Here is a 27,164-nt window from a genome sequence, read left to right as displayed (position 1 = left end):
ATTTATTATGACTAGCGTTGGTGAATTTGTTATGACCATTTAAGTGTGAGGCTAGCGTTGCCGATGTTTTATAACCATTTATTATGACTAGCGTTTGTGAATTTACTATGGCCATTTAAGTGTGAGGCTAGCGTTGCCGATGTTTTATAACCATTTATAATGACAAGCGTTGGTGAATTTGTTATGACCATTTAAGTGTGAGGCTAGCGTTGCTGATGTTTTATAATTATTTATTCTGACTCTAGCGTTGGTGCATTTGTTATGACCATTTAAGTGTGAGGCTAGCGTTACCGATGTTTTAGAACCATTTATTATGACTAGCGTTGGTGAATTTGTTATGACCATTTAAGTGTGAGGCTAGCGTTGCCGATGTTTTATAACCATTTATTATGACTAGCGTTTGTGAATTTACTATGGCCATTTAAGTGTGAGGCTAGCGTTGCCGATGTTTTATAACCATTTATAATGACAAGCGTTGGTGAATTTGTTATGACCATTTAAGTGTGAGGCTAGCGTTGCTGATGTTTTATAATTATTTATTCTGACTCTAGCGTTGGTGCATTTGTTATGACCATTTAAGTGTGAGGCTAGCGTTACCGATGTTTTAGAACCATTTATTATGACTAGCGTTGGTGAATTTGTTATGACCATTTAAGTGTGAGGCTAGCGTTGCCGATGTTTTATAACCATTTATTATGACTAGCGTTTATGAATTTATTATGACCATTTAAGTGCGAGGCTAGCGTTGTCGATGTTTTATAACCATTTATTATGACTAGCGTTGGTGAATTTATTATGACCATTTAAGTGTGAGGCTAGCATTACCGATGTTTATAACCATTTATAATGACAATCGTTGGTGAATTTGTTATGACCATTTTAGTGTGAGGCTAGCGTTGCTGATTTTTTATTACCATCTATTCTGACTCTAGCGTTGGTGAATTTGTTATGATCATATAAGTGTGAGGCTAGCGTTGCTATTGTTTTATAACCATTTATTCTGACTCTAGCGTTGGTGAATTTGTTGACCTTTTACATCCACTTCATATGAATTTTGATTGAGAGTTGTCTCGTTGAGAGTTGAGTCTTTCGTTTGTGTTTTTATTACCCCTTTTTTATTATCAGAAACATATAATACTAGAGATTGGCAGTACATTTAATTAAAATTAACACATAATCTATTGAAATATCATACGGCGCTCTCATTATTTTTCAAATTTCTTTTACACGTACAGATATATTCCTTCTTTTTCTTTACATTTTTCCGAATATGGTTTAAAGGGTTTGAAAAACGTCTCTTTTAAGAACTTAAAGATAAAGATTTTATGAACAAAGTTCTAAAGTCAATAATTGCCACCTAGATATTAAAAATTGGACGTAGTCCCAGAAAGAGGGGTGGTGCTGGTATGGTTGATACTACTTTTTCCAAGATAGGATGTTATAAAACAAGGAAACCTAAGTGATTTCTTGATTTTGTGGTTTTTGAAAAAATAAAAAAATTCTATTTCGTACTTCATTTATTTCAAAGAAATCACGAGGACCACGTGATATCACGGAATTTCGTCTACTTGCCAACTTGAATTATATGTTTCTTGGTATTCTCAACTTCAACTTTGGTGTGCTAAACTTAAGATGATTTTTTCATACAAAAAAAAATCATATTAATGACATATAAAACCATCTAATATCTTATTTAAAATTCAAGACATTATAAACTAACATTGAATAAGACCTTAATATAATTTTATTTGAAAATATTGAGCTGCCCATTGCACACATTCTGTCCTCCTTAAAGCCCATTTTGGGTCAACTACAGATGCTCCATCTACTTCCGTGAGATCTTTGCGTGAAGCTTGCACAGACATCGGTACAAATAAAGGTCTCAAGTTTATTTATTTAAAAATCAACGCATTCATTGAGATATCTTCGCAGTATCTTTTGCTATTCCAATCAACGAGTTTTTTATTTTGCATATATTTCACTAAATATTTACGGTGAAACAGCATGGTTTTACCGATAGTTAAAGATGGATTCCTGCCCCTAGCAACGTATTCATTCATCGAATTGACATAACGCATATCTCTGCTGATGCCCACCAATCTGTTCGTATTTTCACTCCATCGTAATAACATCAACGACAGCAATGCTTCACTAATTAGGACATCGTCATCAATAACCATGACGGCATCTGTACGAATATACTGAGACACATTAAAACGGTTGTTCATGCTGTTTACATCCGGTTGAATGAAAGTAAGTTTTGGTAAATCAATATTTGGTTTAAATGATGCGTTTTTGTTATTCCATATTAATATAATTTGGTCTATTATCTGAAACTTGGAGTAAGCAGGTAAGATGGCGTCATAGTTGGGTACCTTTTAGTTGAGTACTGTACCCCATAAGAACAACAGAGTCACCACTATTTCCCACACAAAGCGTATCAGCTCCGTCTAGCATAGCAGAAGTCACAAGAGGATAAATAAACATGCATGGCTCAACATAGTAACTAACTTCCTTTCTCCAGTTTTGTAAATGTTGATGAGAGATCATTATTCTGATTTTACTAAATTTCAAAATGTCTGCTTTCGCTTTCGCGCCAAAATTATCGGTTTGTATGATTATTATTGATTTTGTATTGTCAAAATTATTGACCATCATTAGCTGACTTTGTAAAAATGTAGAATTAACATTAGAAACAAAAAATATTACAGTTTGTTTGCCATTACTTCGCTCAAAGCAACCAGGATGTTGTGGGATGGTGGTTTTTGCCACGATTTTACGTCTGCGGCCAATGAAATATACGCCTTGATTCTTCAGTCGACGTAACTCCTCGGTGTCCCAAGAAACATACACTTCCTCAAACATAGACATGATGCGTTTTGCAATCACAGTTTTTATACGAATTGGGTGCAACTGAAATTCACGATCGTTACCCGGTGGGGTTGCTACACCTCGGTAATTATCCCAAAGTCGTTCATGCCAAATAAACAATCCATTTTCTTTAATCAAATTAATGGCTGAATTAAGTATAGATAATGCATCATAAACATGTTCAATCACATTAATCATGACAAGAGAATCAAATTTCCGGGTATTATTAAGTTCTTCGGCCGGTATAGATAACAAAGTAGTCGGTAAATTCTTAAAAGTACCATTTTTGTAAAAGCAATGTTTAACGTGCGTCATATAATGGAATGCCATCGGTTCTACCAACGTTATACTGGTTGCATTCTTGTCTTTAAGTATCGTCTTTGACTGTGTGAAGGGACCTGCACCAAGCTCGATGATATCGCCTAAATTGTGTGGCAAAGATTTGTAGAAATTAAACGAGTTAGCATGAGCCTCGTTCCGATCTGTGTCAGTTTCTCGTTTATCCCAGGTTACCCTTTCGACGATTTGAGCACCACGCCATCGTTCACAAGAGACTAACAAAGTACCAGTTACGTTGCTATAGAAACACTCGTCATTCCATTGCGAACATTGCTTGCTGGCGTAAACTTCACATCTATCTCCATGCCAAGGTGGTGTACAAAATGTTTGGTCTAAGAAAGTTATACTCCTCGGCAAGTAATTTTCAGGAGCGGTATTACTAGTTTGGGCTTTAACTTTATAGCTGCCAATGCACCAACCCTTTTGAGCTCCTCTGTAAATCCAACCTTCTGGAACATGCATTTTAATGTCATGTACTAAATCGTTTTTCTTTAGGTAGTCCACACCTTTCAGCACCGCAGGCCAAGATTTAGAACAATCATCCAACAGCAATAGGTTATTGACAGAGGCAACTCTTGCCATATTTTTCATATCTGTCTCAGGAAAGTGAGCATGGTGGGCACCGTCTATATGTATCAGATCACATTTTCCCTCAAACTGAGGGACGGTTTTTGTAGAATCACCTTTCACAAGTGCAATATGACGGTCAATGAATCTTTTCCTTAACCAGTCAATTGCAGAGTCTTCATACTCAGCTCGATCCCACATATCAAACGCTGTGTAACTGGCAGAATCTGTTGAATGCAGAAAAAGTGTTGCACTATGTCCTCCGGCAAATCCGATTTCACAAATTGTTCGTATTGGGTACTTTTTGCTAAATTCCTTGATAGCAGAAATATAACTTTGAACTTGTAACTTTCCCTTTCCGTTGTATATATTCCCTGTGAAAATATAAATTATGACAATTAAATTTCTCCATATAAATTGGCAGAATTGTTTTATTTTAGACTATATAAACTTTGTAGTTCTTAGTATGATGAACAAAACGTATCACAAAAGAAAAAGGCCAACTTCTATATGTTTTCAAAAGAAGATGCGCTTTCAAAAGATATTTGTTCATTGTGAAAGGCCTTACAGTGTCCAATATTATGTATTGTTCTGTATGTGACGGGATTGCGTCCCTTCATTAGTAGATAGATAGTCAGCCGTAAGCGGTTGAGCTAACGAAATACTTCTTTAGCTTAGTCGGTTAACGCGCTGCCTTGTTACACAAAGGTCCCGGGTTCAAGTCCCGGAGGAGACAAGCGATTTTGTAAAACGAATCATGCTCTCTTTAAACAAACTTATTAGTAAAAGTTATCTAATTTGTAATGCATTTCTGTTATTCAATGTTTACTTATTTTGTGTTATATCTCGTCTCACTATTTTTAATATGTACCACCTTTGATAAGTATTTAGTATGACGATAAATTTCCACTTCTATACTCGTACCGTGAATAACTTATTTTGTAAAACATGTTTCCGCACTCCTAACAACAAAATTTTTATATTTAAATTTACCTGTGTACGTTATTTTATTTAACGCCATTTTGTCCCAGGTTAGAGTTGTCTTTTTGACATTGTTCCTACATCTTTTTTATTAATATTGTATCTATATTGTGTCATAGATCAAACTTATTCGTTCAGTGTATGTTTACTTGTTTTTGATTATGTCTTTTTGATCGAGTTAAGCCATTTCAATTGATATTTTATAGTGTGTCTTTTTATGTTTTAATGTTACACTAATGTTTCAGGTTAGGGTGAAGGTTGGTGCCTGTTAAAACGTTTAAACCCGCTACACTTGTATGCACCTGTCCTAAGTCAGTAGCCTGTTGTTCAGTGGTTGTCGTCTGTTGGTGTGGTTCATAAGTGTTTCTCGTTTCTCGTTTTTTTATATACTAAGTAGATTAGACCGTTGTTTTTCCTGTTTGAATTGTTTTACACTAGTCATTTTGGGGCCCTTTATAGCTTGCTGTTCGGTGTGAGCCAAGGCTCCGTGTTGAAGGCCGTACTTTGACCTATAATTGTTTACTTTTTATACATTGTGACTTGGATGGAGAGTTGTCTCATTGGTACTCATACCACATCTTCTTATTCATATCTCCAGTTACATTTTGCGCCTAACTAAAAGAACCCACGGTAGTTAGAGAGGATATCTAGCTAGGATATGTGTGTGAGAGTCATATTGGTATGATGACTCTTAAGGTGGGGGAAGTGTGACGGGAATGCTTCCCTTCATTAGTAGATACTTAGCAAGCCGTAAGCGGAAGAGCTAAGGAAGTACTTCTTTAGCTCAGTCGGTTGACGCGCTGCCTTGTAACACAAAGGTCCAGGGTTCGAGTCCCGGAGGAGACAAGCGATTTTGTAAAAAGAATCATGCTCTCCGGTTACATGAAATGCTGGCTAACTGGGAGGAGCATTCCAGGCTGTCGGATCATAAACTTGATGACTTTAACCGCATAAAATCCTAGTGATTGAACAGAATATTCACAGGAGTGGTACCCAGCGACAGGTTCGGCAAAGTTTCTGGATTTGTATTTCATCCAAACGGCATCAACAGGAAATACTAGCAGTTTGATAGAGAGGCCTCTACTTTTATTGTATATACTTTTATGCAAACTACTGCATTTTGACAATTTGGGATGTATAGATACGCAGCCACGTTTATAGAGTATTGAGTTTTGATTTATTTGATGAGGTTCAAGATTTGGGATTAAATCAATAGTCCAAAACTTACCTGTATAACTGAGCTATTTTACACAAACAAGTAGACGAAGGCCGAAATATTCGTCAACACGATTTTATAACATCATCTTCGTATATTACCTTCTTATATTAGTACCGGTTGCGCAAATCTTAAGACTTTTATATATATATATATATATATATATATATATAATTTTGACAGTAGGAAAAGGAAATACATGGGAGTTAATATTCAGTCTTTAATTCATTCGAAATGTTTCAAAATGGTCTAGAATTTTGTTTTCAATGTTATTCTGTAATTATACCTTTAAACGTTGGAAGACAGCTGGTGGAAACTGGACTGTAATACTATGATTTTATTTGCTGTTCTAGTATTTAAACATTCCAGGGTATTTGCTGTACTAGTATTTAATCATTCCACAGTAAATTGATTTTATTTGCTGTTCTAGTATTTAAACATTCCAGGGTATTTGCTGTACTAGTATTTAATCATTCCAGAGTAAATTGATTGTATTTGCGCATGCTGTACTAGTATTTAATCATTATTCCAGAGTAAATTGATTTTTACAGAGGATGACCTTGAGGTCACTCCGATGTATTGCTATTGCCTAAATTTCCATTATGCAAATTAGTTTTGGGATTTCAACCGATCTATAAAAATTGTAGATCCGCGGTCATTACAAAGGAAAAAAAGTGCATTTTTATACCTGCGATTCCGTTCTCCGTTCGTACGATGTTTCATCAAAAAATGGAATCATTTCAGTTGTTGATTTAGTACTGAAAATTTGACTGAATTATCTCCTTATTAAATACGGTTTTATATGTTTAATAGGTGTTTAAGAAAGAGGTCAGGTGCTCATGTTCATTCATAAAATTATCGTTCATTCATGAATTTATCGTAAAATCAAAATCACTACACAGGTCACACAGGTTGTATACGTAGTGTCAAAAGATTACCTGTATAGTATCTAAAAATAGACAAACTTAACTGACTCCCCTTACTGTAGTGTGTGATAACATTTTGTGAGGGAATTCGATGTTTGCCATACCACTGTTCATTTCAACGCACTTTATGACGATACCACTTTATCAATATGAATGAAATTTTTTGCAGTGTTTTAAGAAATAATTTTACTTTAAAATCGCGTATCATTTGTGAACTATTAAATGTTTTACAAGGACGAATTTTCTGTATAAAGTCAATAATTGTGTGAACTTTTGAAGCCCAAACTTTTTATAGCCTTAAATACGCTAATGAAAGATCCGAAAACTATACCCATACAGAACGACATGTTTTTATACGACCGCAAAAATTTTTGCGGTCGTATATTGGTATGACGTTGGCGTCGTCGTCGTCGTCGTCTGGCGTCGTCCGGCGTCGTCCGAAGACACATTGGTTTTCGCACTCTAACTTTAGTTTAAGTGAATGGATCTCTATGAAATTTTACCATAAGGTTCAATACCACAAAAGGAAGGTTGGGATTGATTTTGGGGGTTATGGTACCAACAGTTAAGGAATTAGGGGCCAAAAATAAGCATTTGTGTAACTTCCAGACATAACTTGTGTGTTAGTATATGGATCTCTCTGACATTGTACCACAAGGTTCCATATCACAAAGGGAATGCTGGGATTGATTTTGGGGGTAATTGCCTCAAAATATTAGGAATTAGGGGCCAAAAAAGGGGCAAAAAACAAGCATTTTTCTAGTTTCATGACAATAACTTGTGTGTAAGTGTATGGATCTTTCTGAAATTGTACTACAAGGTTCCATATCACAAAGGGAAAGCTGGAATTGAGTTTGGGGGTAATTGCCTGAAAGGTTTAGGAATTAGGGGCCAAAAAGGGGCCAAAAATAAGCATTTTTCTAGTTTCCAGACAATAACTTGTGTTCAAGTGTATGGATCTCTCTGAAATTGTACCACAAGGTTCCATATCACACAGGGAATGCTGGGATTGATTTAAGGGGTTATTGCCTCAAAATTTTAGGAATTAGGGGCCAAAAATAAGCATTTTTCTAGTTTCCAGACAATAACTTGTGTTCAAGTGTATGGATCTCTCTGAAATTGTACCACAAGGTTCCATATCACACAGGGAATGCTGGGATTGATTTTAGGGGTTATTGCCTCAAAATTTTAGGAATTAGGGGCCAAAAAAGGGGCAAAAAACAAGCATTTTTCTAGTTTCATGACAATAACTTGTGTGTAAGTGTTTGGATATTTCTGAAATTGTACTACAAGGTTCCATATCACAAAGGGAAAGCTGGAATTGAGTTTGGGGGTAATTGCCCGAAACGTTTAGGAATTGGGGGCCAAAAAGGGGCCAAAAAACACATTTTTCTAGTTTCCAGACAATAACTTGTGTTCAAGTGTATGGATATCTCTGAAATTGTACTGCAAGGTACCATACCACAAAGGGAAGGCTGGGATTGAGTTTTGGGGTGATGAATCATAAGGGGGTTCAAAAAATTTGGGGGGGGGGGGGTATTTTTTTTTTTTTTTTTTTTTTTTTTTCTTTTAAAATTTTCCATTTTTAGTTGGTGATTTCTGATTTATATTTAAAAGCAAATAATAATGATATGGTAGGAGATACACACCAAACAGGATGTGTAAATTATTATATAATAAGTATTGTGCAATAGCAAGAAATTTTCAATTGCACAGTATTGTACAATAGCAAGAAATCTTCAATTGCACAGTATTGCGCAATAGCAAGAAATCTTCAATTGCACAGTATTGCGCAATAGCAAGAAATATCCAATAGCACAATATTGTGCAATAGCAAGAAATTGTCAATTGTGCAGTATTGCGCAATAGCAAGAAATATTCAATTGCACAGTATTGTGCAAAAGAAGATACTTTGTATAAATTGCTTATTTCTTGACCAATTTCAATGGGGTTTTATTCTTGAATTCTTGGGGTTCTTTAATATGCTGAATCTAACCGTGTATTAAGTTTTTGGATTTTGGGCCCCGTTTTTAAATTGGTCCACATTGAGGTCCAAAGGGTCCAAAATTAAACTTTGTTTGATTTCATCAAAAATTGAATTATTGGGGTTCTTTGATATGCCGAATCTAACCGTGTATTTAGATTCTTAATTTTTGGTTCCGTTTTCAAATTGGTCTACATTAAGGTCCAAAGGGTCCAAAATTAAACTAAGTTTGATTTTAACAAAAAATGAATTCTTAGGGTTCTTTGATATGCTGAATCTAAACATGTATTTAGATTTTTTATTATGGGCCCAGTTTTCAAGTTGGTCCAAATCGGGGTCCAAAATTAAACTTTGTTTGATTTCAACAAAAATTGAATATATGGGGTTCTTTGATTTGCTGAATCTAACCATGTATTTAGATTTTTGATTTTTGGGCCCCGTTATCAACTTTGTCCACATTGAGGTCAAAAGGGTCCAAAATTAAACTTTGTTTGATTTCATCAAAAATTGAATTCTTGGGGTTCTTTGATATGCTGAATCTAACCATGTATTTAGATTTTGGATATTGGACCATAATAGGTGAATGTCCAATTTAAATTTTTTAAGTTCTTAGACCACATTCATTCTGTGTCAGAAACCTATGCTGTGTCAAATATTTAATCACAATCCAAATTCAGAGCTGTATCAAGCTTGAATGTTGTGTCCATACTTGCCCCAACTGTTCAGGGTTCGACCTCTGCGGTCGTATCAAGCTGCGCCCTGCGGAGCATTTTATTGAAATTGTAGCAAAACTTTTGGTTGACAAATTTTAATTCGTTATTGCATAAATATTAACTTGAAATATCTGTCATTTTCTCCCTACCCAGTTTACCTCTATTACTCATTATGATGTGGACTTGACATTGTTATTGAATCTTATGCAATTTGATTGGATTAAGTTATTATTAGATTACCTTCAAACTGTTCATGCTTTTTCGTACGAGTATATTGATTAAATCAGAGCGTGCATGAATGTGTACAGAAAATTAAATGACCTGCAAACTGGACATTGGACCAGTCCATATTACGTTTTATCAATGAATAGATTTTTTTTTTATTTCCCAAATTACAGGGCCCATAAAGGGCATAAAATCAGATACAATTGATTTACATAATTGGTAACAACAACAATAATAGCGGCATATAAATAGATATTTAGTATATAAGCATTGGTCAGAATCAGATGAACGAAACTTAAGGTATGAAAGGTAACAATTGCCACTTTTCATCTTTTCACATAATTTTCCACATACACATTAGATAAATTATTTTTGATAGCCTATTGCGGAGAAAAAAGAGAAAGTTTACTGTATTAACGTTCTATTCCATTAAATACGCCATTTTTCGAAGATAAATGCAGAAAAACATTTATGAACGGCTACGCCAGGTAAAATTGTTGTTTATCCTAAAAAAAAATACAATTTTCAGTTTCATTAGAATATTATAATAATAATAAATCCCAAATTTATGTAGTCATTAGATAAAGTCCGTATATGTCCGATCTGCCTATTTTTGGACATCAAAAGACAATACGATCGTTTTAAGGTCAATTTCGTCTACCTCACACAATCTTGTTAGGCACTATAATGAAATGGACCTGAAATTTATTTCACATGTTTACTGAAAATTGATAAATATCAAAGCAACATAGAGCTGTTTGTTCTAGTTCGTATAATGACAATTTAATGTCATGTTTGTTTGTGATGACCCCCCTTTTCGGGATTGCATCAGAATTATAGTTATCTCGTATCGCATGAGGATGACACATGTCAACTGAGCAATTATGTTTGGGACTTAGTTTTAAGAAATGATGTCAAAGTAACATTATGAAAATATTTTTAGTAAGCTGAAATATATATTTATTTTTTACATGTTTATGTCTTGTAAGATATTTTATTTCTGTCCCGTTTTTCAACATTAGCGTCTGGAAAGTTGAAATGTTTTAACTGAATGGTTAATTTAAATTAATTATGAAAATGGTTAAAATTAAATCAATAAAGGAAATTATTGCCCAGTTACAAACACTACCAGGGGATAATCCATAATGATTTTTTTTTTCAGTTATATGTTTCAGCACATGTATAATTAACCCCAACTTTAGCCTGGTAAACTTGTTGTCTCCTTGTAAAATATAAAACATATTTAAAATGATTTCCTGCTAAAGTCTTATATTGATATAAAGTTAAAACCGTCTTGCTTCTCACTAGTCAACACTCCTGTCCTGTCAGGTTTAATTCTTATATATATGGATGAAAAATAAAAGTCCACAAAACATTAACATGGCAGCAATTGCTTTTACAGCCTTTAAGACTTTGATTTTTTTTTACAGAAGAGTGTCCACCATGCACTTGCATTACACTATAATAATAGTAGAAAAGTATGATATACAAATAGATGAAAATTATATATACATGCAACCGTAATATTAATATAATATATAACAACAAACCAGTGTATTCTCTGGAACTATTATTATATTAGTATAATAGTCTAAGGTATACTGATTTGTATCACTACAATATAATAGTTATTACGGTGAGGTTGAATTTCCTGTCATTTATTCATCATCCAAGCACGAACTTGTATAAGAAAAAAAAATCTCTGTAAATTAACCTCAGTTTCAGGTATAGAGATGTGATCTGTTTCTGTGACATGTGCTTTTGACCATCCACAAGAACCTGCGGTCATCCGATGTTCAGTACTTCAGTACTTTGATTAATTTATTTGCTGTACTAGTATTTATTTTATTTGTTGTTCTAGTATTTAAACAATCCAGGGTAAATATGGAAGTTTGAATTTGATATGTATTCATACTTCTAACAAATACTTGTATTTGTTACGTATTATCCTATGAGTGAAACTAGCACTAAATTGGGTCAATAGGAGCGTATGGTTTTTTTTTTATCTATACGAAAATTTAACTTATCATCCCCTTATTCTTTTGGGTAAGTTGAAAGCTTGTCTTTGTGTTTTTTAGCTGAGAAAAAAAGGAGAGAGAAGTTGAAAAAATCCTTAAAATTTTGCGCAGACCAACCCAAAATATCAATGAAAATTTTGCAGATATAATAGTCTCGAGTTGACACCTGTGATGGTTATTCCGGAAACAAGTGCCCTGCATCCTGAACTATCATATGTTTATAGTAACATTGCTATTTTAAAAGAAAATCATTTAAAAATCTACTGATCCTCTCTCTTATTTCTATTGCAATATACCAAAATTGTGTCGGTCCTTTCCAATTTGTGTAGGTCAAAATCTTTTCTTGAAAACCGATAAATTTATCCACATGACATCATTACGACCCTTACATGACAGTTGTATTTTAAAGACAAATATATTTACTAGCTTTATTAACGCATCATTTAATGTACGGCCTTTTGTCAACTTAAAACTATTAAAAAAAACACTAAATAATTCTATATAAATTTTCGTCGAAAAAAAAATTCAGAGAATTAAGATTAATTACTGTTGGACAACACACACAAAAACAAATTTGTGTTGAAGTTATGCATAAAAAGTTTCACAAGTAAAGTTTTCCCTCAAGGGCTTTCAATAATAGTTTTAAGGGGGTGTGTCAGACTTACGCATGTGTGAACAAAGACGGTTGTTTTTTTTCTGAGCGATAAAGCCTGTTAAATAAGACATTTTGTGGTGATGTTGGAAATTATCAATGCAGTTTATGTGAACATTTTGGATCAACTAATATATGAATTCGAAAAAGAAAGGAAACGATGGAAGGAAAAGGAGGAATTCAAATGTGCAAAATTCAAGTAGTGAGAAACCTGGTAAACAGAACTGTGCTCACAATGTTATCAAAGGTAAAAATGTAAACAAAGTCAAAGATAATTGTACCGAGAAAGACTTGATTATGAACAACAATAATGCAATGAACTCTTTCACACCAAATTTCACACCAAATTTTAGCTCCCCAGTACTGCAAGTCAGTGGGAATCTTCAACAATATCAAAATATCCAAAATCCAAGCTCTCCGATGTCTGGTTTCTATGGCATTCCTTACACCCCACAAGGCCCGATTCCACAACCAGTTTGTAACTCTACTATGAACCAACCAATAGATAGTATGAAAATTGACAACCTGATGAATAAAGTCGACGAAATGTGCAAAAAACTATCATTGTTAGATTCTTTGTCTGAAAAAATCAACAAATTTCAATCTACAGTTAGTACTTTGGTTTCAAACGTAGAAAATGTAACAAAGCGGGTAGGGGAAATGGAACACAGTTAAGAATTCTTGGGCGCTAAATACGAGGCGGGTAGAAAAGAAGATGCTGATATGAAAACTGAAATTGCAGACATTAGATCATATAACGAAGAAATTGGCGGAAACGTTAAACGCTTGACTACAGATTTAAACGATCTCCGCGAACGGCATCTAGAACTCCAAACACGTTCTATGAGAGAAAATCTTATTTTCTCGGGAATTCAAGAATCTAGCGACAACGAAGAGAGCGAAAAGACGGGAGAAATCTTAAAACAATTCATGAAAAAAGAACTTAAATTATCAAACCCGATTGAGTTCGTCCGTGCGCACAGATTCGGTAGAGCAGACAAAAAACCTAGACCAATAGTTTGCAGTTTCAAATCGTTTAACGATAGAGAACTAGTTCGGAAAAATGCAAACGTTCTTAAAGGGACTAACTATGGGATTAGTGAACAATTCCCGAAAGAGGTAAATGACCGTCGCAAGGTACTATGGCCATACTTTAAAGAGGCAAAGGAACAACACAAGAAGGCACACTTTAAACGAGATAGACTGTACATAGATGGCAAAGAATTTATTCCTCACGACAGAAATAACCACAACATGGAAACAGATAACAACCCAGCAAACACAAGATACGAGAGACAAGGAGCCCGATCGAAGAGTTTTCCCCGTAGAGGACCCCAAAAGAAGATCAAAGGTGACGGTGAATAGGTGAACCGTGGAGGATCAACAGACACTTATAGTAAACTTAGAATATAGCAAAGTGCTCTCGACCAATGAAATTGTAGGATTGGATACCTCTTAATTGTGAAAAATGAATGTAAATCATGTTCTTAGTAAGGGATTATCCTATTATTTGGGTATATTTACAGTTCAAAACAAAGAGTTTATATATATGAGTTACAACTGCCCCGAAGCACATTTATCAGTTTGAAAGGATTTATCACACAGTGATTAGAACTGACTAAAAGTTGAATTGTGAAATAAACAAAAATCTCAAAATAAGTTGAAGTTTACTGGTGCAGTAAAATTGGTACCGTGAATGTTGTTATGAAATATTAATAACTTTAAATTACTAAACAATGAAACAATACCAAAGCAATGCAAAAAAAGAAAAAAAAATCTTTCAGATAAAAAAAACCCTAAATCTTTATCTTTCCAACTTTGATTACTTGATTAGCGGTTGGGAAGAATAGTTATTTCTAATATTCCGATAAATAAAAAAAAACAAAAAAAAAACAGGAATTTAATTTTGAACATATTAAAAACCTTTAAAGGCATTATTTTTGAATTTTTCCCTGACATAATGTAATAGTATTTGATGTCAGAAGCCGGACCAAAATATTGGCTGTGAAATAAAATTTAGTTGTAACTCAAATGCATTAAATGATTTAAAATGTAAATAAAAAAATAGGATAATTCCTCACTAAAATATTACATGATTTACATTCATACTCACAATCAGGAACCATATACAATCTCTACTTTTCTTTCTACTGTTGTGTCACCTAATATTTATAACGGATTTTTTTTTTAAATATATCCCAAATGATAAGAAAGTCCTTACATCACTAAAACTAATCCATAAATGACATGCCGAAAAAGGAAGTCATGCATCAATTATAAACATTGCACTGACAATGAAACTAATTCTTGAATAGATCATTTGAGCCTTGAGCACTTTACAATATTCTAAGTTCGTAAGAGAATGATAATCCCTTACTTCATGATTAGTACTCGCTAAAGCTCGTACTTAATCATGAGAAAAGGGATTATCATTCTCTTAGTATATGTAAGAGAATGATAATCCCTTTCTTCATGAATAAGTACGAGCTTTAGCGAGTACTTATCATGAAGTAAGGGATTATCATTCTCTTACAAACTTAGAATATTGTAAAGTACTCAAGGCTCAAATGATCTATTCAAAAATTAGTTTCATTGTCAGTGCAATGTTTATAATTGATGCATGACTTCCTTTTTCGGCATGTCATTTATGGATTAGTTTTAGTGATGTGAGGACTATCTTATCATTTGGGAAATATTTAAAAAAAAAAATGCGTTATAGATACTAGGTGACACAACAGTAGAAAGAAATGGTAGGAATTGTATGTTTCCTGATTGTGAGTATGAATTTAAATCATGTAATATTTTAGTAAGGAATTCTCCTTTTTTTTATTTACAGTTTATATCAATTAATACATTTGAGTAACAACTAAATTTTATTTCACAGCCAATAATTTGGTCCGGCTTTTTACATCAAATACTGTTTCATTATGTCAGGGAAATGTTCAAAATAATGCCCTTAAAAGTTTTTAATATGTTCAAAATTAAATTCCTGTTTTTTTTATCGGAAAACATGTATTGGAAATAACTATTCTCCCCAACCGCTGATCAAGTAAGCAAAGTTTTGGAAAGCTAAAGATTTAGGTTATTTTTTATCTGAAAGATTTTTTTTCTTCTTTTTTTTTTTGCATTGCTTTGGTATTGATTGTTTAATTTTATAGTAATTTGAAGTTATTAATATTTTCATAATAAAATTCACGGTTCCAATTTTACTGCACCAGTAAACTTCAACTTATTTTGAGATTTTTGTTTGTTTCACAATTCAACTTTTAGTCAGTTTCAATCACTTTGTGATAAATCCTTTCAATCTGATAAATGTGCTTCGGGGCAGTTGTAACTCATTTATAGAAACTCTTTGTTTTGAACTGTAAATAGACCCAAATAATAGGACAATCCCTTACTAAGAACATGATTTACATTCATTCTTCACAATTAAGAGGCATCCAATCCTACAATTTCATTGGTCGAGAGTACTTTGCTATATTCTAACATATACTAATTTTTGAAACAGGTATTGTGCCTGAGGCATGGCTTACATGTATAATAATACCAATTTTTAAGAACAAAGGCGACCAGCTAGATCCAAAAAATTACAGGCCTATTACTTTGTTGTCTTGCCTGGGGAAAATATTTACCTCGGTTTAGAATATAGCAAAGTACTTATTCATGAAGAAAGGGATTATCATTCTCTTACATATACATTGAACTCTACATTAAATAATTATCTTGATGAATACTAAGTCTTGTTATTACATAAAAAAAAAATCAAGCTGGTTTTAGAAGTGGTTATTCTACAAATGATCACATTTTTTCTTTATATGCTTTATTTGAGTTATTGCGTTTTAAAAAGAAAAAACTCCATTGTGCATTTGTGGACTTTGAGAAGGCGTTTGACTTTGTTCATAGAAATTCGTTATTTTTTAAACTTTTGCAAAATAATGTAAATGGTAGATTTTTACGTATTATACAAAATATGTATGAAGGGATTAAATTATATATTAGACATAATGATGAATGTTCAGGGTTTTTTAAGTGTGAATTAGGAGTTAGACAGGGAGAAAATCTATCTCCTGTACTTTTTTCATTGTAGCTTAATGATCTTCAATCATATTTAGAAGAAAATAATATAAAAGGGTTAGAATCTATCAGTTGCGATATAGAAAATGAGTTAACGATCTATCTTAAAATTCTATTGTTTTTGTATGCAGACGATACAATTTTGTTATCAGAATCAAGCAAGGATTTACAGTTTATGTTAGATACGTTTTCCAATTATTGTCAAAATTGGAAACTGAAAGTTAATATTGAAAAAACAAAAAATTCTTATATTTTCTAGAGGAAGAATGTCAGAAAAAGAAAAATTTTATTTTTGTCATAAAGAAATAGAAATTGTCAAAGACTACAAGTATCTTGGTGTATTTTTTGCTAGAAGTGGATCATTTTTAACAACAAGAAAATATTTAAGAGACCAGGGAACAAAAGCAATGTATAGTTTATTAAAAAAATCGCGAAGACATAATTTATCAATTGAATGTCAATTAGATATGTTTGATAAAGCCATTTTACCAGTATTACTTTACAGTTCAGAGGTCTGGGTTTTGAAAATTTGGATGTTTTAGAAAAAGTACACCTGCGTTTTTGCAAGATCATATTAAACCTGAAGCAGACAACACCAAATAGCATTATTTATGGAGAACTCGGACGATTTCCGATCTCGCTCACAGTTAAAATGTGAATGATAAAATTTTGGTGTAGATTAGTAAATGGTGAAGAAGACAAAATCTCCTCAATTCTTTACAAATTACTGTTTGTACATTTTGAGAATTATGGCTTTGAAAGCAAATGGTTGAAATTTGTCAAAAGTATTTTTGATAATTGTGGTCTATCAAATGTATGGAGATCCCAGTCTCATTTTTCCACAAATTGGATAGAAAACTGTGTAGAACTTGGACTTAAAGACCAATTTAAGCAAGAATGATCGTCTGACATTTTTAATTCAAAAATTCGGATGTGGCTGTCATCGTTTGCCCATTGAATCGGGCAGATGGCATAAAATTCAAAGAGACAAAAGAACCTGTAATGTATGTGACTCAAATGAAATAGGTGATGAGTACCATTATATACTAGTCTGTAACTTTTTTAGTTTAGAAAGGAAAAAATTGTTACCGCAATATTGTCAAAAAAATGCAAATACTGCAAAATTTAATCAGTTATTCTCATCAACTGATATTATTGTATTAGAAAAACTAGCAAGATTTATTAAACATGTATTATCGATTGTCGTCCCTCCTGGTTAGTTAAATTGTGTTAAACATACACAATAAAATGTACTGTCTTTTTCCATATTTGTTTACGCATGCACTATTATTGTATTATAATTGTATACTAATTTCTCTGTAACATTATGTTTATGAGAATAAAATATTCGTATTCGTATTCGACTTTTAGTACATTTCATTAATAAAATAATTAATATACCTAAATTTTAATTGAAAAATGTGTGAACGAAAATTGACAAAAAAAGTCAGATTTACACCTAAATTGTAACATTTGTAGAAGAACGAAGCTTTTTTTTGTTGTTATTCAAACACACCTACTCTGTTGTTACGACTCATAACAGAAAGGTTTAACTTGACCCATATATTTTTTTTTAGTACTGTGATTTTTAATGTTATTATATCACCATGTAGCTGAAATATTTAAAAATAATAGAATCTGAAGCACGAAGATGTATTAAATATTTGTTTCATACGTTTTCAATACATAACAGTCAACTGTAAAAAGGTGTACTCTGTATTATGTCTCTGGATGAACCTTAATCCACGATAAAATTAAATGAACAGTCTACTTTAAGGTTATGACCCCTTCTGTTAGCCTGTGTATTGCGAAATTGTCTAAGTGCTGCAATTTCAAAACAGTAAAATAATACAGTATTAAGTGACGTGCCATTTTGTACATATACCAAACGGAAACGTTGTTCAAAGCATAAAGCCAATATTTTTGTACAAAACCCACAGACTTAATTGTCTACAAAAAGTCCTAAAACAACTGAGTCACTAAAGTCGAGCGCACCCTAGAAGGTGTACTTGAATAAGTCCATTTTCTATACTTGTTTTAACCAATATCTTTATTGATATACTTGTTTTAGTGCTAGCACTGCATGCAATATTACTCTATTAAGCATCGAATTATCAAATATAGGAAAACAAGGGGGAAGGCTGCGGTTTTTTTTTTATAAAGTTTCCATATTGTTTAGCATTGAAATACCAAAAGGGTACATTACCCTTAAAACAAGGATTTATAGTCAGATACGGATTTTCACATAAAATAAGTTAATGCATACAAGTATTTTGATATGTGTGTATATGATATATTTTTATGATGGCTTTGTTTTTTATAATCAACCATTACTCCCTAGATATCAAATATTGGAGATGCATGTGTTCCGCCGATGTTCACATCACAATTAAGTATCTGGTAATACGTGATGCTTATAAAACGATATAATATCGTAACTAAATGCGAATTGGGCGTGTTTTCGCCTTCATCTGCATTCATGGTCAATTCCGTTTTACTTATAAATATTTTCTTGACAATTCATTAGATGTATGCTCCACATCTAGCAGAAATATTTATTTGGATATAACAGAGACAAGTGTATTATAGAGGGGGTCTGGATGGGTTTTACAGAATAGAGAATAATGGGCAATACCCCCTATTACCGGCTATTATAATGACTGATACAAAAGGACCTGTATAAAAATACAATGGATTTTGTAATCTTGTACAGCAGATTTTGATAGGTGCTACATGTTGCATCTGTATAACCGATATAGGGTGTACTATATGTCTCTGGGTACATAATCATCTTTTTTACTGAGAAATTTCGACTTGTATAAATAAATCCATTCGATAGAAAAGTGAAGGCAAGTTTTCTCGGCTGTAAATTAGTTTTGAATACCAAGTATATGAATATAGATATTTATTATAAGAATTAATCAATGCGAAATGCTTGAGCTCATTTTGTCCGCATATTGGAATGAAAACAACCATTCTTTCTAATCGTGCTGTCATTTGATCTGTTTTTGCAAGTTTTTTTTCTCTACATACAGTTTCAAATATTTTAGAAGAAACAGATCTGAACTTTTACAACTCTCATTTTATTATGGTTATTTTTCTCTTGAATTTAAATTGGCATTCACACGTGATATGAAACCCGTGATTTAAATGAATTGAAAGTAAAGCTGATTTGTTGGTCCATTGAGTCGAGTGTATTTTTTGTGTCGAATTATATTTTGTACATATATATTTATGTTAATTGACACTTGCCACTATAATTACATTACATTTATGTTTCATTAGAATCTGTAATTTTGACTGGGGGACAACAATCGCAAAGCACTCCAACTTTATATTTTATTTCTGTATAAAATGCAACAGCTATATGACTGCACGTGCTACCCGTGACAGTTAGCTTGATATAATTTCAGGGTTGTAACATAAAAATGCAATTATAAGAATTGACTGCGTCTTTTTAAGATTTCATAGGGTGGGGCAGTAAAAGCGATGATGATGCGCACATTCTTAGTATGAAACTAAGCGCTTCCGCGATTCACACACAATATGCATATGCTTTATGTTTCGATCGCTTACATATGTTCATCTACTTTATAAACCTAGAAATACTTGTACATGTCGTATAGTACATAATAAAACTTACCGTAAATTTTACTCTCCGGAGACTTTTTACGTATTGTCACATCTAGTTCGTCCAACAGGTTATACAAACTATCTGGTTTATCACCGTCAAATGTTACTTCCACATCATCAAACCCAGCTAATAAAAACAATAGAACTAGAAAACACACAATGAACAACCAAATACGACATTTCTGGAATCTTTTGAACATTTTACGCATGGTTGTAATCGTATCGATATGAGCACGATGCATCAACTTTTAAACTACACCAGTTTCACAGATAACTGCGCATGTATAACCTAAGTAGCCGAACTATGAAATCACGCGATATTTCCCGAGAATTCATCGACCGGGGGCTTACGGTTGAAAGTCAGGAGTATACTTCGTCAAAATTAGCTCCCCATTACACCACCAATTTTTCGCAAAAATGAAAGCCATTGTAGGGATGACGCTATGTCAATTTAGCTCTTTAGAAAAACGATAAATTTAGCATCACCACGATCCTTATATAATATTCCAGTTGTATTTCAAAAGACAAATGTATCTACTAGCTATTAAGGATCGTTTAATGTAATTTTAGGCCATTAGTCAACTTAAAACTACTGTCTGATCGGTTGTCAGGGGGAAATTTTCGATAGTTCAATAACACAAAAATAAGTGCAATTGAATATTTCGTGAAAGGGCAGACTAAATATTTTCAGAGGTTGGAGACGAATTACCCTAAATAATAAACACAAAAAATGGATTTTTTTTTGAAGTTATGCATTTTTAAGATCCACTTGTAAAGTATGTCGTCAAGGGTTTTTTCAGAAAAAAAATTGTTATTCAAACACACCAACTCTGTGTTTATGACTCATTAGAAAGGTATTTCACTTGATCCATATATTTCATGTTTAGTACTGTGAGTTTTTAATGTAATTATATCAACCTGTAGCCTAAATAAATAAAAATGATCGAATCTGAATCGAGATGATTTATCAAATATTTTTGCCTTATACGTTATCAAGACTAAATAGTCAACTCAAACACGCCTGTACATAAAAAAAAATGTACTCGACTTTCCCTTTTCGATAAAATTATTGCCCATTTTAAGGATTTTTTCCCAAAAAATTAATGCTACCACAATCGACTGTTTTGTGGAAATTTGTCCTTAATGTAAACGTGTATACAAATATCTCGAAGCTCCATACTATATTTCAAAAGTAAAAACGCGTTTATCAGATGCATAAAATCCTGAATTATGCACATACATTAATTTTTAAAGCCCATAGAAACAGATGTAAACAATTCAAATATACCAACTTAGCCTTTTTTACCTTCTTTAATAAAGAGTTCCATTTCTTTTGTTTAATTTCAACTGAATATCAGCCTGTGTAGAACCATTTTCAAATGTTACGTTCATAAAACATCATTTGTAAGAAGGATCGCGTATGCTTCTGTCTGAAGTTAACAACAATTACCAATTTAAAAGTATCTATTAACTGATATAATTCAAAAGCAGAAAAAAATCTGAAAACGGGTATCTTCAAATGACTTATTTTCGATTAATTCTAATGTTCATTTATTCCGGGTCTAAACTGGGACTAAAAGATAGAATGCATTGGTCCATGGTTTAAAGGACAATGTAGAAGGGGGATGGGTTGATGTGGAAATGTGCCGAATTCCTTATCACGCAAATTTCCATCACGATACAGTGACATTATGATGACAAAACTGTCTACTTCTAAGGTCAACTTCCAAAGTGGAAAATAATAAGACTTAATACGAATAATAGAGGTAAGGTAACATTTTAGGGAAGGGGTATTTTACACACATAGGCGTCGGTACAGGTCCGGTTGCTTGTTTTTTTTTCCCGTAAGTTGTTTTGAAAGCAGGTATACATGTATGTAAAATATTCAAAGCGTTCCCATATTTATTTGTGTAAATAAAAAGAGATATAGGGTATCATAAATAATACAGCAACCAAATAAACGCCAAAGCTAAACAAGGTCAACACTCGGGTTTCGTCAATGAATACATGTCTTAACAATATTTTAAGCTCTAAATTTTCAAAGAAAGATAATGGTGGATAATTTTATAAAGACTCTTAAAAATATGCAATCAACGCAAAATCAGGTAAATAGCAAAATTAAATACATAAATTATGAAGACTTTAAGGCAATGAACAGGAACGAACTCCGTTTGCTAATATCTGAGATTACAATAAAATGTATAAAAAAGAAGATGTGGTATTATTGCCAATGAGACGGTGACAGCCTTCAACAATGAGCAAAACCCATACCGCATAGTCAGCTATAAAAGGCCCCGAAATGATAAATGTAAAACAATTCAAACAAGAAAACTAACATGCACATGTTTGTATTATAATCAATCTAATTAAAATATAGTTCTCTGATTTCGTTATACCCATATATACGAGCACGCGAGTTAATATGGATCAGAATTTTAATCAGATTGGTATTATAATGTTCTGACAACAAATGGTGCATAGTTGATCTTTGATCGAGGCATGTTAATAGTGCTAGCAAATGTTAAAAACAAAAGTTTTAGTAAATATGTTTTTAAACGGTCCATAAAATTAGCCAGTCAAATATTTATAACATAAAAATAAGAAGATGTGGTATGATTACCAATGAGGTAAATATCCACCAGAGACAAAATGATGTAGATGTTAGCATATATACGTCACCCTACAGCATTTAATAATGAGACTGAATACTCATACTGCATTGCAAGCTATAAAAGGATCCAACATGACTAATGTAAAAATAAAACCAAACGACAAAACCAACGGCATGTCATTGAATTATGTACAAAACAATAAAAGCAAATATAATTCATAGCAACAAACGACAACCAATTGAAATGACATAAAGGCTCATGATTTCGGTACATGCACACATCGAACTTGGAGATTTGAAACATGTTTGCGGGCGCCCAACATACCTCTAACACGGGACAGTGGTGTTAAAGCACGACGTACATGTAAGAACTAAACATAAAATCCACTTGAAAAGGGATTTCTCATCGGATTGATATTGACAAAGCGAAAAAAAATAACTAAAAAGAAGACTAATACAAAGACAGAATGTAACGATCATCAGAGAATCACACATGTATTTACTTTACTTCATAACATGTCAATTTGGTCGACTTTTTTCAGGACGGACCTTAAATCGATTTACTCCCCACAGGAACTATGTACCCTTATACACTACTGGAACCTGCTCTAGTAGGATAAAGAGAAACAATTAGTTCAGGTATGATAAAGATTCATCGGGATCTAAAACTTTGTGAGTTGGTTTATCGGGACAATAGTGAAAGATATTGATGGCACTTTTCTCAAACACAAACAAACAAACAAACAAAGAGTATATAATTGAAATGCTCGCTGAAAAATTGATTCATTAATACAGTTTACAGAAATTAGTACAGGCAAACATGCAAATTATTTACAAGATTAAGCTCTTTTTCCGGGGTTAAAAATCACCACGCACGAAAATAAAGTTGTAACCCTATAAGTACTATATTGGCGTTTCATCTAGTCCACATTTGTAACCTATTACAATGTATATGTAGAGCAATATTCTGAAACTATTGAGCAAAAAAAAAAAGAAATTCTCAATATAAGCTATAAAACGACAATTTTTTTAGATAAGCTTTTACTTGTCATTTAAATGTTGGCAATTCGATCTTTTACTGTTATAATCATGATAATTGTGTGTTTGTGTGTCATCTTTTTTCTATTTTTAGTAACGGTGGTGACTATTCTTTCAAGGTTAATCAACAAAAATGTGACGGACCTTCTGACCTATATGGATAACTTATCCTAAGGCTTGATGGAATTTAAGTCACTGTTTGATTTTTAGAATGTGTATAAAAGATCATTTGTAAAAGTTCCCATTTTTAGTTAAAGTATAAAATCCATATTGTATCTCGATTTACATTTGTGGGTCATTTATCAAACTTTTATAGAAGTATAAAAATAAGAAGATGTGGTATGATTGCCAATGAGACATCTCTCCACCAAAGACCAAATGACATCATCTTTCAACAATTAACAAAACTTATACCGCATAATAAGCTATATATATATAGCTCCGAAATGACAAATGTAAAACAAATTCACACCAGAAAAATAACGGCCTGATAAATGTACTAAAACAAATATGATATACAGGAACAAACGATAACCACTGAATTACAGGCTCCTGACTTGGGAAAGACACATACAGAATTTGACGGGGTTAAGCATGTTTACTGGCGCCAAACCATCCCCCTTACCTGGGACAGTGGTGTAAAAATACAATATAAGAACAAATAATAAAAATCCTTTTGAAAAGGTCTTGATTAACTCATCAGATCGATACAAAGCACATAAAGACCCTAACAAAACACAAAATAAGCAAAATACAGATCTGAGAGTATTCGCAGTTACAATTCAATCTTCAAAAAAAATTAATGGTTTTTCAGGTGTTATTATATAATTGAATCTTATAAATTGAAGCATTCATTTCATTATTAAAAAACCGAACATACGAAACCTACGCAGTTTGAGGAATATTTTGACCAAATTTGGTTTCAATTGGCCCCGGGACATAGTTAGAGTATTCGCAGATTGACCGGATAGTTTCAGAGTAAAAGTTTTTTTAAAAACTTGAGAACTTGGACTTTAAAAATATGACGGACGCTCAATTGTCTCAAATGGTCCAGTTGACTGAATGATATTGTTGCATATATTACTTTAACGTTTAAGTGTGAGTAAGATGTCGTTTTTACATTTGAAATAAGATGCACCAGAACTAAAGATGTTTTATAGACGTAGAGAATTGTCTTTCCATGCTCTCTTGTATAGTCAATACTTAAAAAAAAAAACAATAGTAATAAAACATTTTCATCGATAAGTTTGAATATTTTGATTTTTTTCTCCTTTTGAGTGGAATTTAAAGGTTACTTATTTTTCTTTTCTTTTTTTCTTTTTCTGTGATTGAATTTGAAACTAGAATTAGAAGATTCATTTTTCCTTATAAGAACATTCTGCTTGATATTAATTGTAAACAAAAAAAGCTTTATAGATTTGCGTTTCCTTACTTATGTATCGGGCTTAGCTAATGAAGGTTACTCCACAAACGAGTTGTGTGCGCACTCAAATCGATGTCATAATTTATATGACCAGCAATTGTTCGATTCTACTGCAATATCTAATGGTCCTATGATAAAAGAGGGTCTGGATGGGGGTGCTTCAATTCTGTATTCTTTATTTTTTTTATGTCATTTTTCTCTATTCTTTTTAATTTTTTTCCGTTATTCTGTATTCTTTATATTTTAACACCCCATTATTCTGTATTCTTTACATTTTTTGCCCATTTTTCTCTATCCTTTATATTTTTTGCCCTTTATTCTGCACATTTGCCCATTATTCCCTATTCTGTAAACCCCATCCACACCCTCATAAAAGGCAATCCTTTGGAATGATATGATTTAGTTGTAAGATTATAATTTTTGTTATTGGGCTTAAAAACCATTGCAGACAAATTCTGGTCTTTTTATGCGCTCTCTAGAGGTATAGTATGAAGCACACTAGTATCGTGCGTATGTCTAAATCGGTATTTGTTCATTGTTGAAGATCACGTACGTTGACCTATAACTGTTTACATCGCCTAATTCTTATATTAGTATACTTGATTTTCAGGATACATGTGTTTAAAGGGGCTTTAATCTATATCAAAGATACATCAGCAAGGGTGAAAGTCTATAATAGATACAAAGACAATTATAAGGTTAATTCGCAAATCTCCTATTCAAACATTTATTTTTGTTTAAATGTCAATTGACAATCATTTGTGAAATTGATGTTAAAAAGGGTTTTCAGAATTTTATATTGAAGTATTCAGAAACCCATTGTACACATTTGGATCGTTTGTGTATCCATCTGTTTGCAGGAATTGAAATTGACAGTCCATCTACTTCTGGTAAATTTGTTCTATAACAATAATCATTCATTTGCACAATAAGAGGCTTCAGTTTTGTAGCGTTAAAAATTAAAGCATTCATTGAAATATCTTCACAAAACCGGGGTTGATTCCACTCAACAAGAACTTTATCGTTCATATATTGTTCCAAGTATTTCCGATGGAATAACATCGTTTTGCCAATTACAAGAGACGAATTATGACCGTGGCCATAACCAGAATATTGGTAACCCGAATGAACAAACCGACCATCCAATCCCAGCAATCTATCGGTATTTTCAATCCATCGATATAACATCAACGATATCAATGCTTCGTTTAATAGAACATCGTCATCGACGATTAATACAGCATCGGTATGTAGGTATTCAGATACATTGAAACGATTGTTCATGGAGTTCTCTTCGGGTGTGATAAAAGTCATCGGTACATCATAATGGAGATTAAAAAAAGGTTCATTTTTATTGTTCCATATAAGTATAATTTGATTTATAGAGTTCATTTTGGCGTAGGCTTGCAAAATGATTTCATAGTTGGGCAAGCGTTTTGTTGAATAACCCATCAGAACCAGTGTCACTGCAGCGTTTGTTCCAACACACACGGTATCAGAACTATTCAATAAAACGCTTGTTAAATGCGGACTTATATGAACACAAGGTGATGTATAATAACTTATTTCGAATTCCCAATTTGGTAAATGATGATGTGAAATTAGTATCTGAACTTTTGTGAATCTGAAAATGTCCGACATATTTTTGTTCATGCTCTCTGTTTGAATGAGTATGATTCTTTGTGTATTCGTTGATTGGTCAGCCATTTTTATCTCCTCAGTCAGAAATGTATAGTTTGAGATTGATATAAAGAATATAATAGTTTGCCTGCCTACATTTCTGTCATAGCAAGAAGTGCGTTCTGGTATATTACTTTTCATTTCTTTGCTAAGTTTTTTGCCAATGAAATACACATCTTTATTTTTCAATCTACGTAATTCGTCCGTATGCCA

The 27,164-nt window shown here is 32.8% G+C and overlaps 1 protein-coding gene across 1 annotated transcript; it reads right to left on the bottom strand.

Annotated features, from left to right (window-relative positions):
* Positions 1 to 1,726: 1,726 nt before the first annotated feature.
* On the bottom strand, positions 1,727 to 20,448 carry LOC127719915 (uncharacterized). Its single transcript, XM_052226283.1, has 2 exons — positions 20,210 to 20,448; positions 1,727 to 4,151 (listed from the first exon to the last, which is right to left on the bottom strand). The coding sequence occupies exons 1-2, from the start codon at positions 20,439 to 20,441 to the stop codon at positions 2,362 to 2,364; spliced, it is 2,022 nt and encodes a 673-aa protein (XP_052082243.1). The 5' UTR covers positions 20,442 to 20,448; the 3' UTR covers positions 1,727 to 2,361.
* Between the last annotated feature and the right edge of the window lie 6,716 nt (positions 20,449 to 27,164).

Source organism: Mytilus californianus, unplaced genomic scaffold (assembly GCF_021869535.1).
Source record: "Mytilus californianus isolate M0D057914Y unplaced genomic scaffold, xbMytCali1.0.p SCAF_11, whole genome shotgun sequence".
NCBI lineage: Eukaryota > Metazoa > Mollusca > Bivalvia > Mytilida > Mytilidae > Mytilus > Mytilus californianus.
The sequence above is the reverse complement of the archived record's forward strand: the minus strand, read 5'-3'. Positions and strand labels throughout refer to the sequence as shown.

What these genes read in the sequence shown, in the direction of transcription:
- LOC127719915 (XM_052226283.1), bottom strand. Translation starts at nt 20,441, where the DNA reads ATGCATCGTGCTCATATCGATACGATTACAACCATGCGTAAAATGTTC. An exon ending in TCCGGAGAGTAAAATTTACG is followed by an intron (nt 4,152 to 20,209) that starts GTAAGTTTTATT and finishes ATATTTTCACAG; the next exon opens with GGAATATATACAACGGAAAG.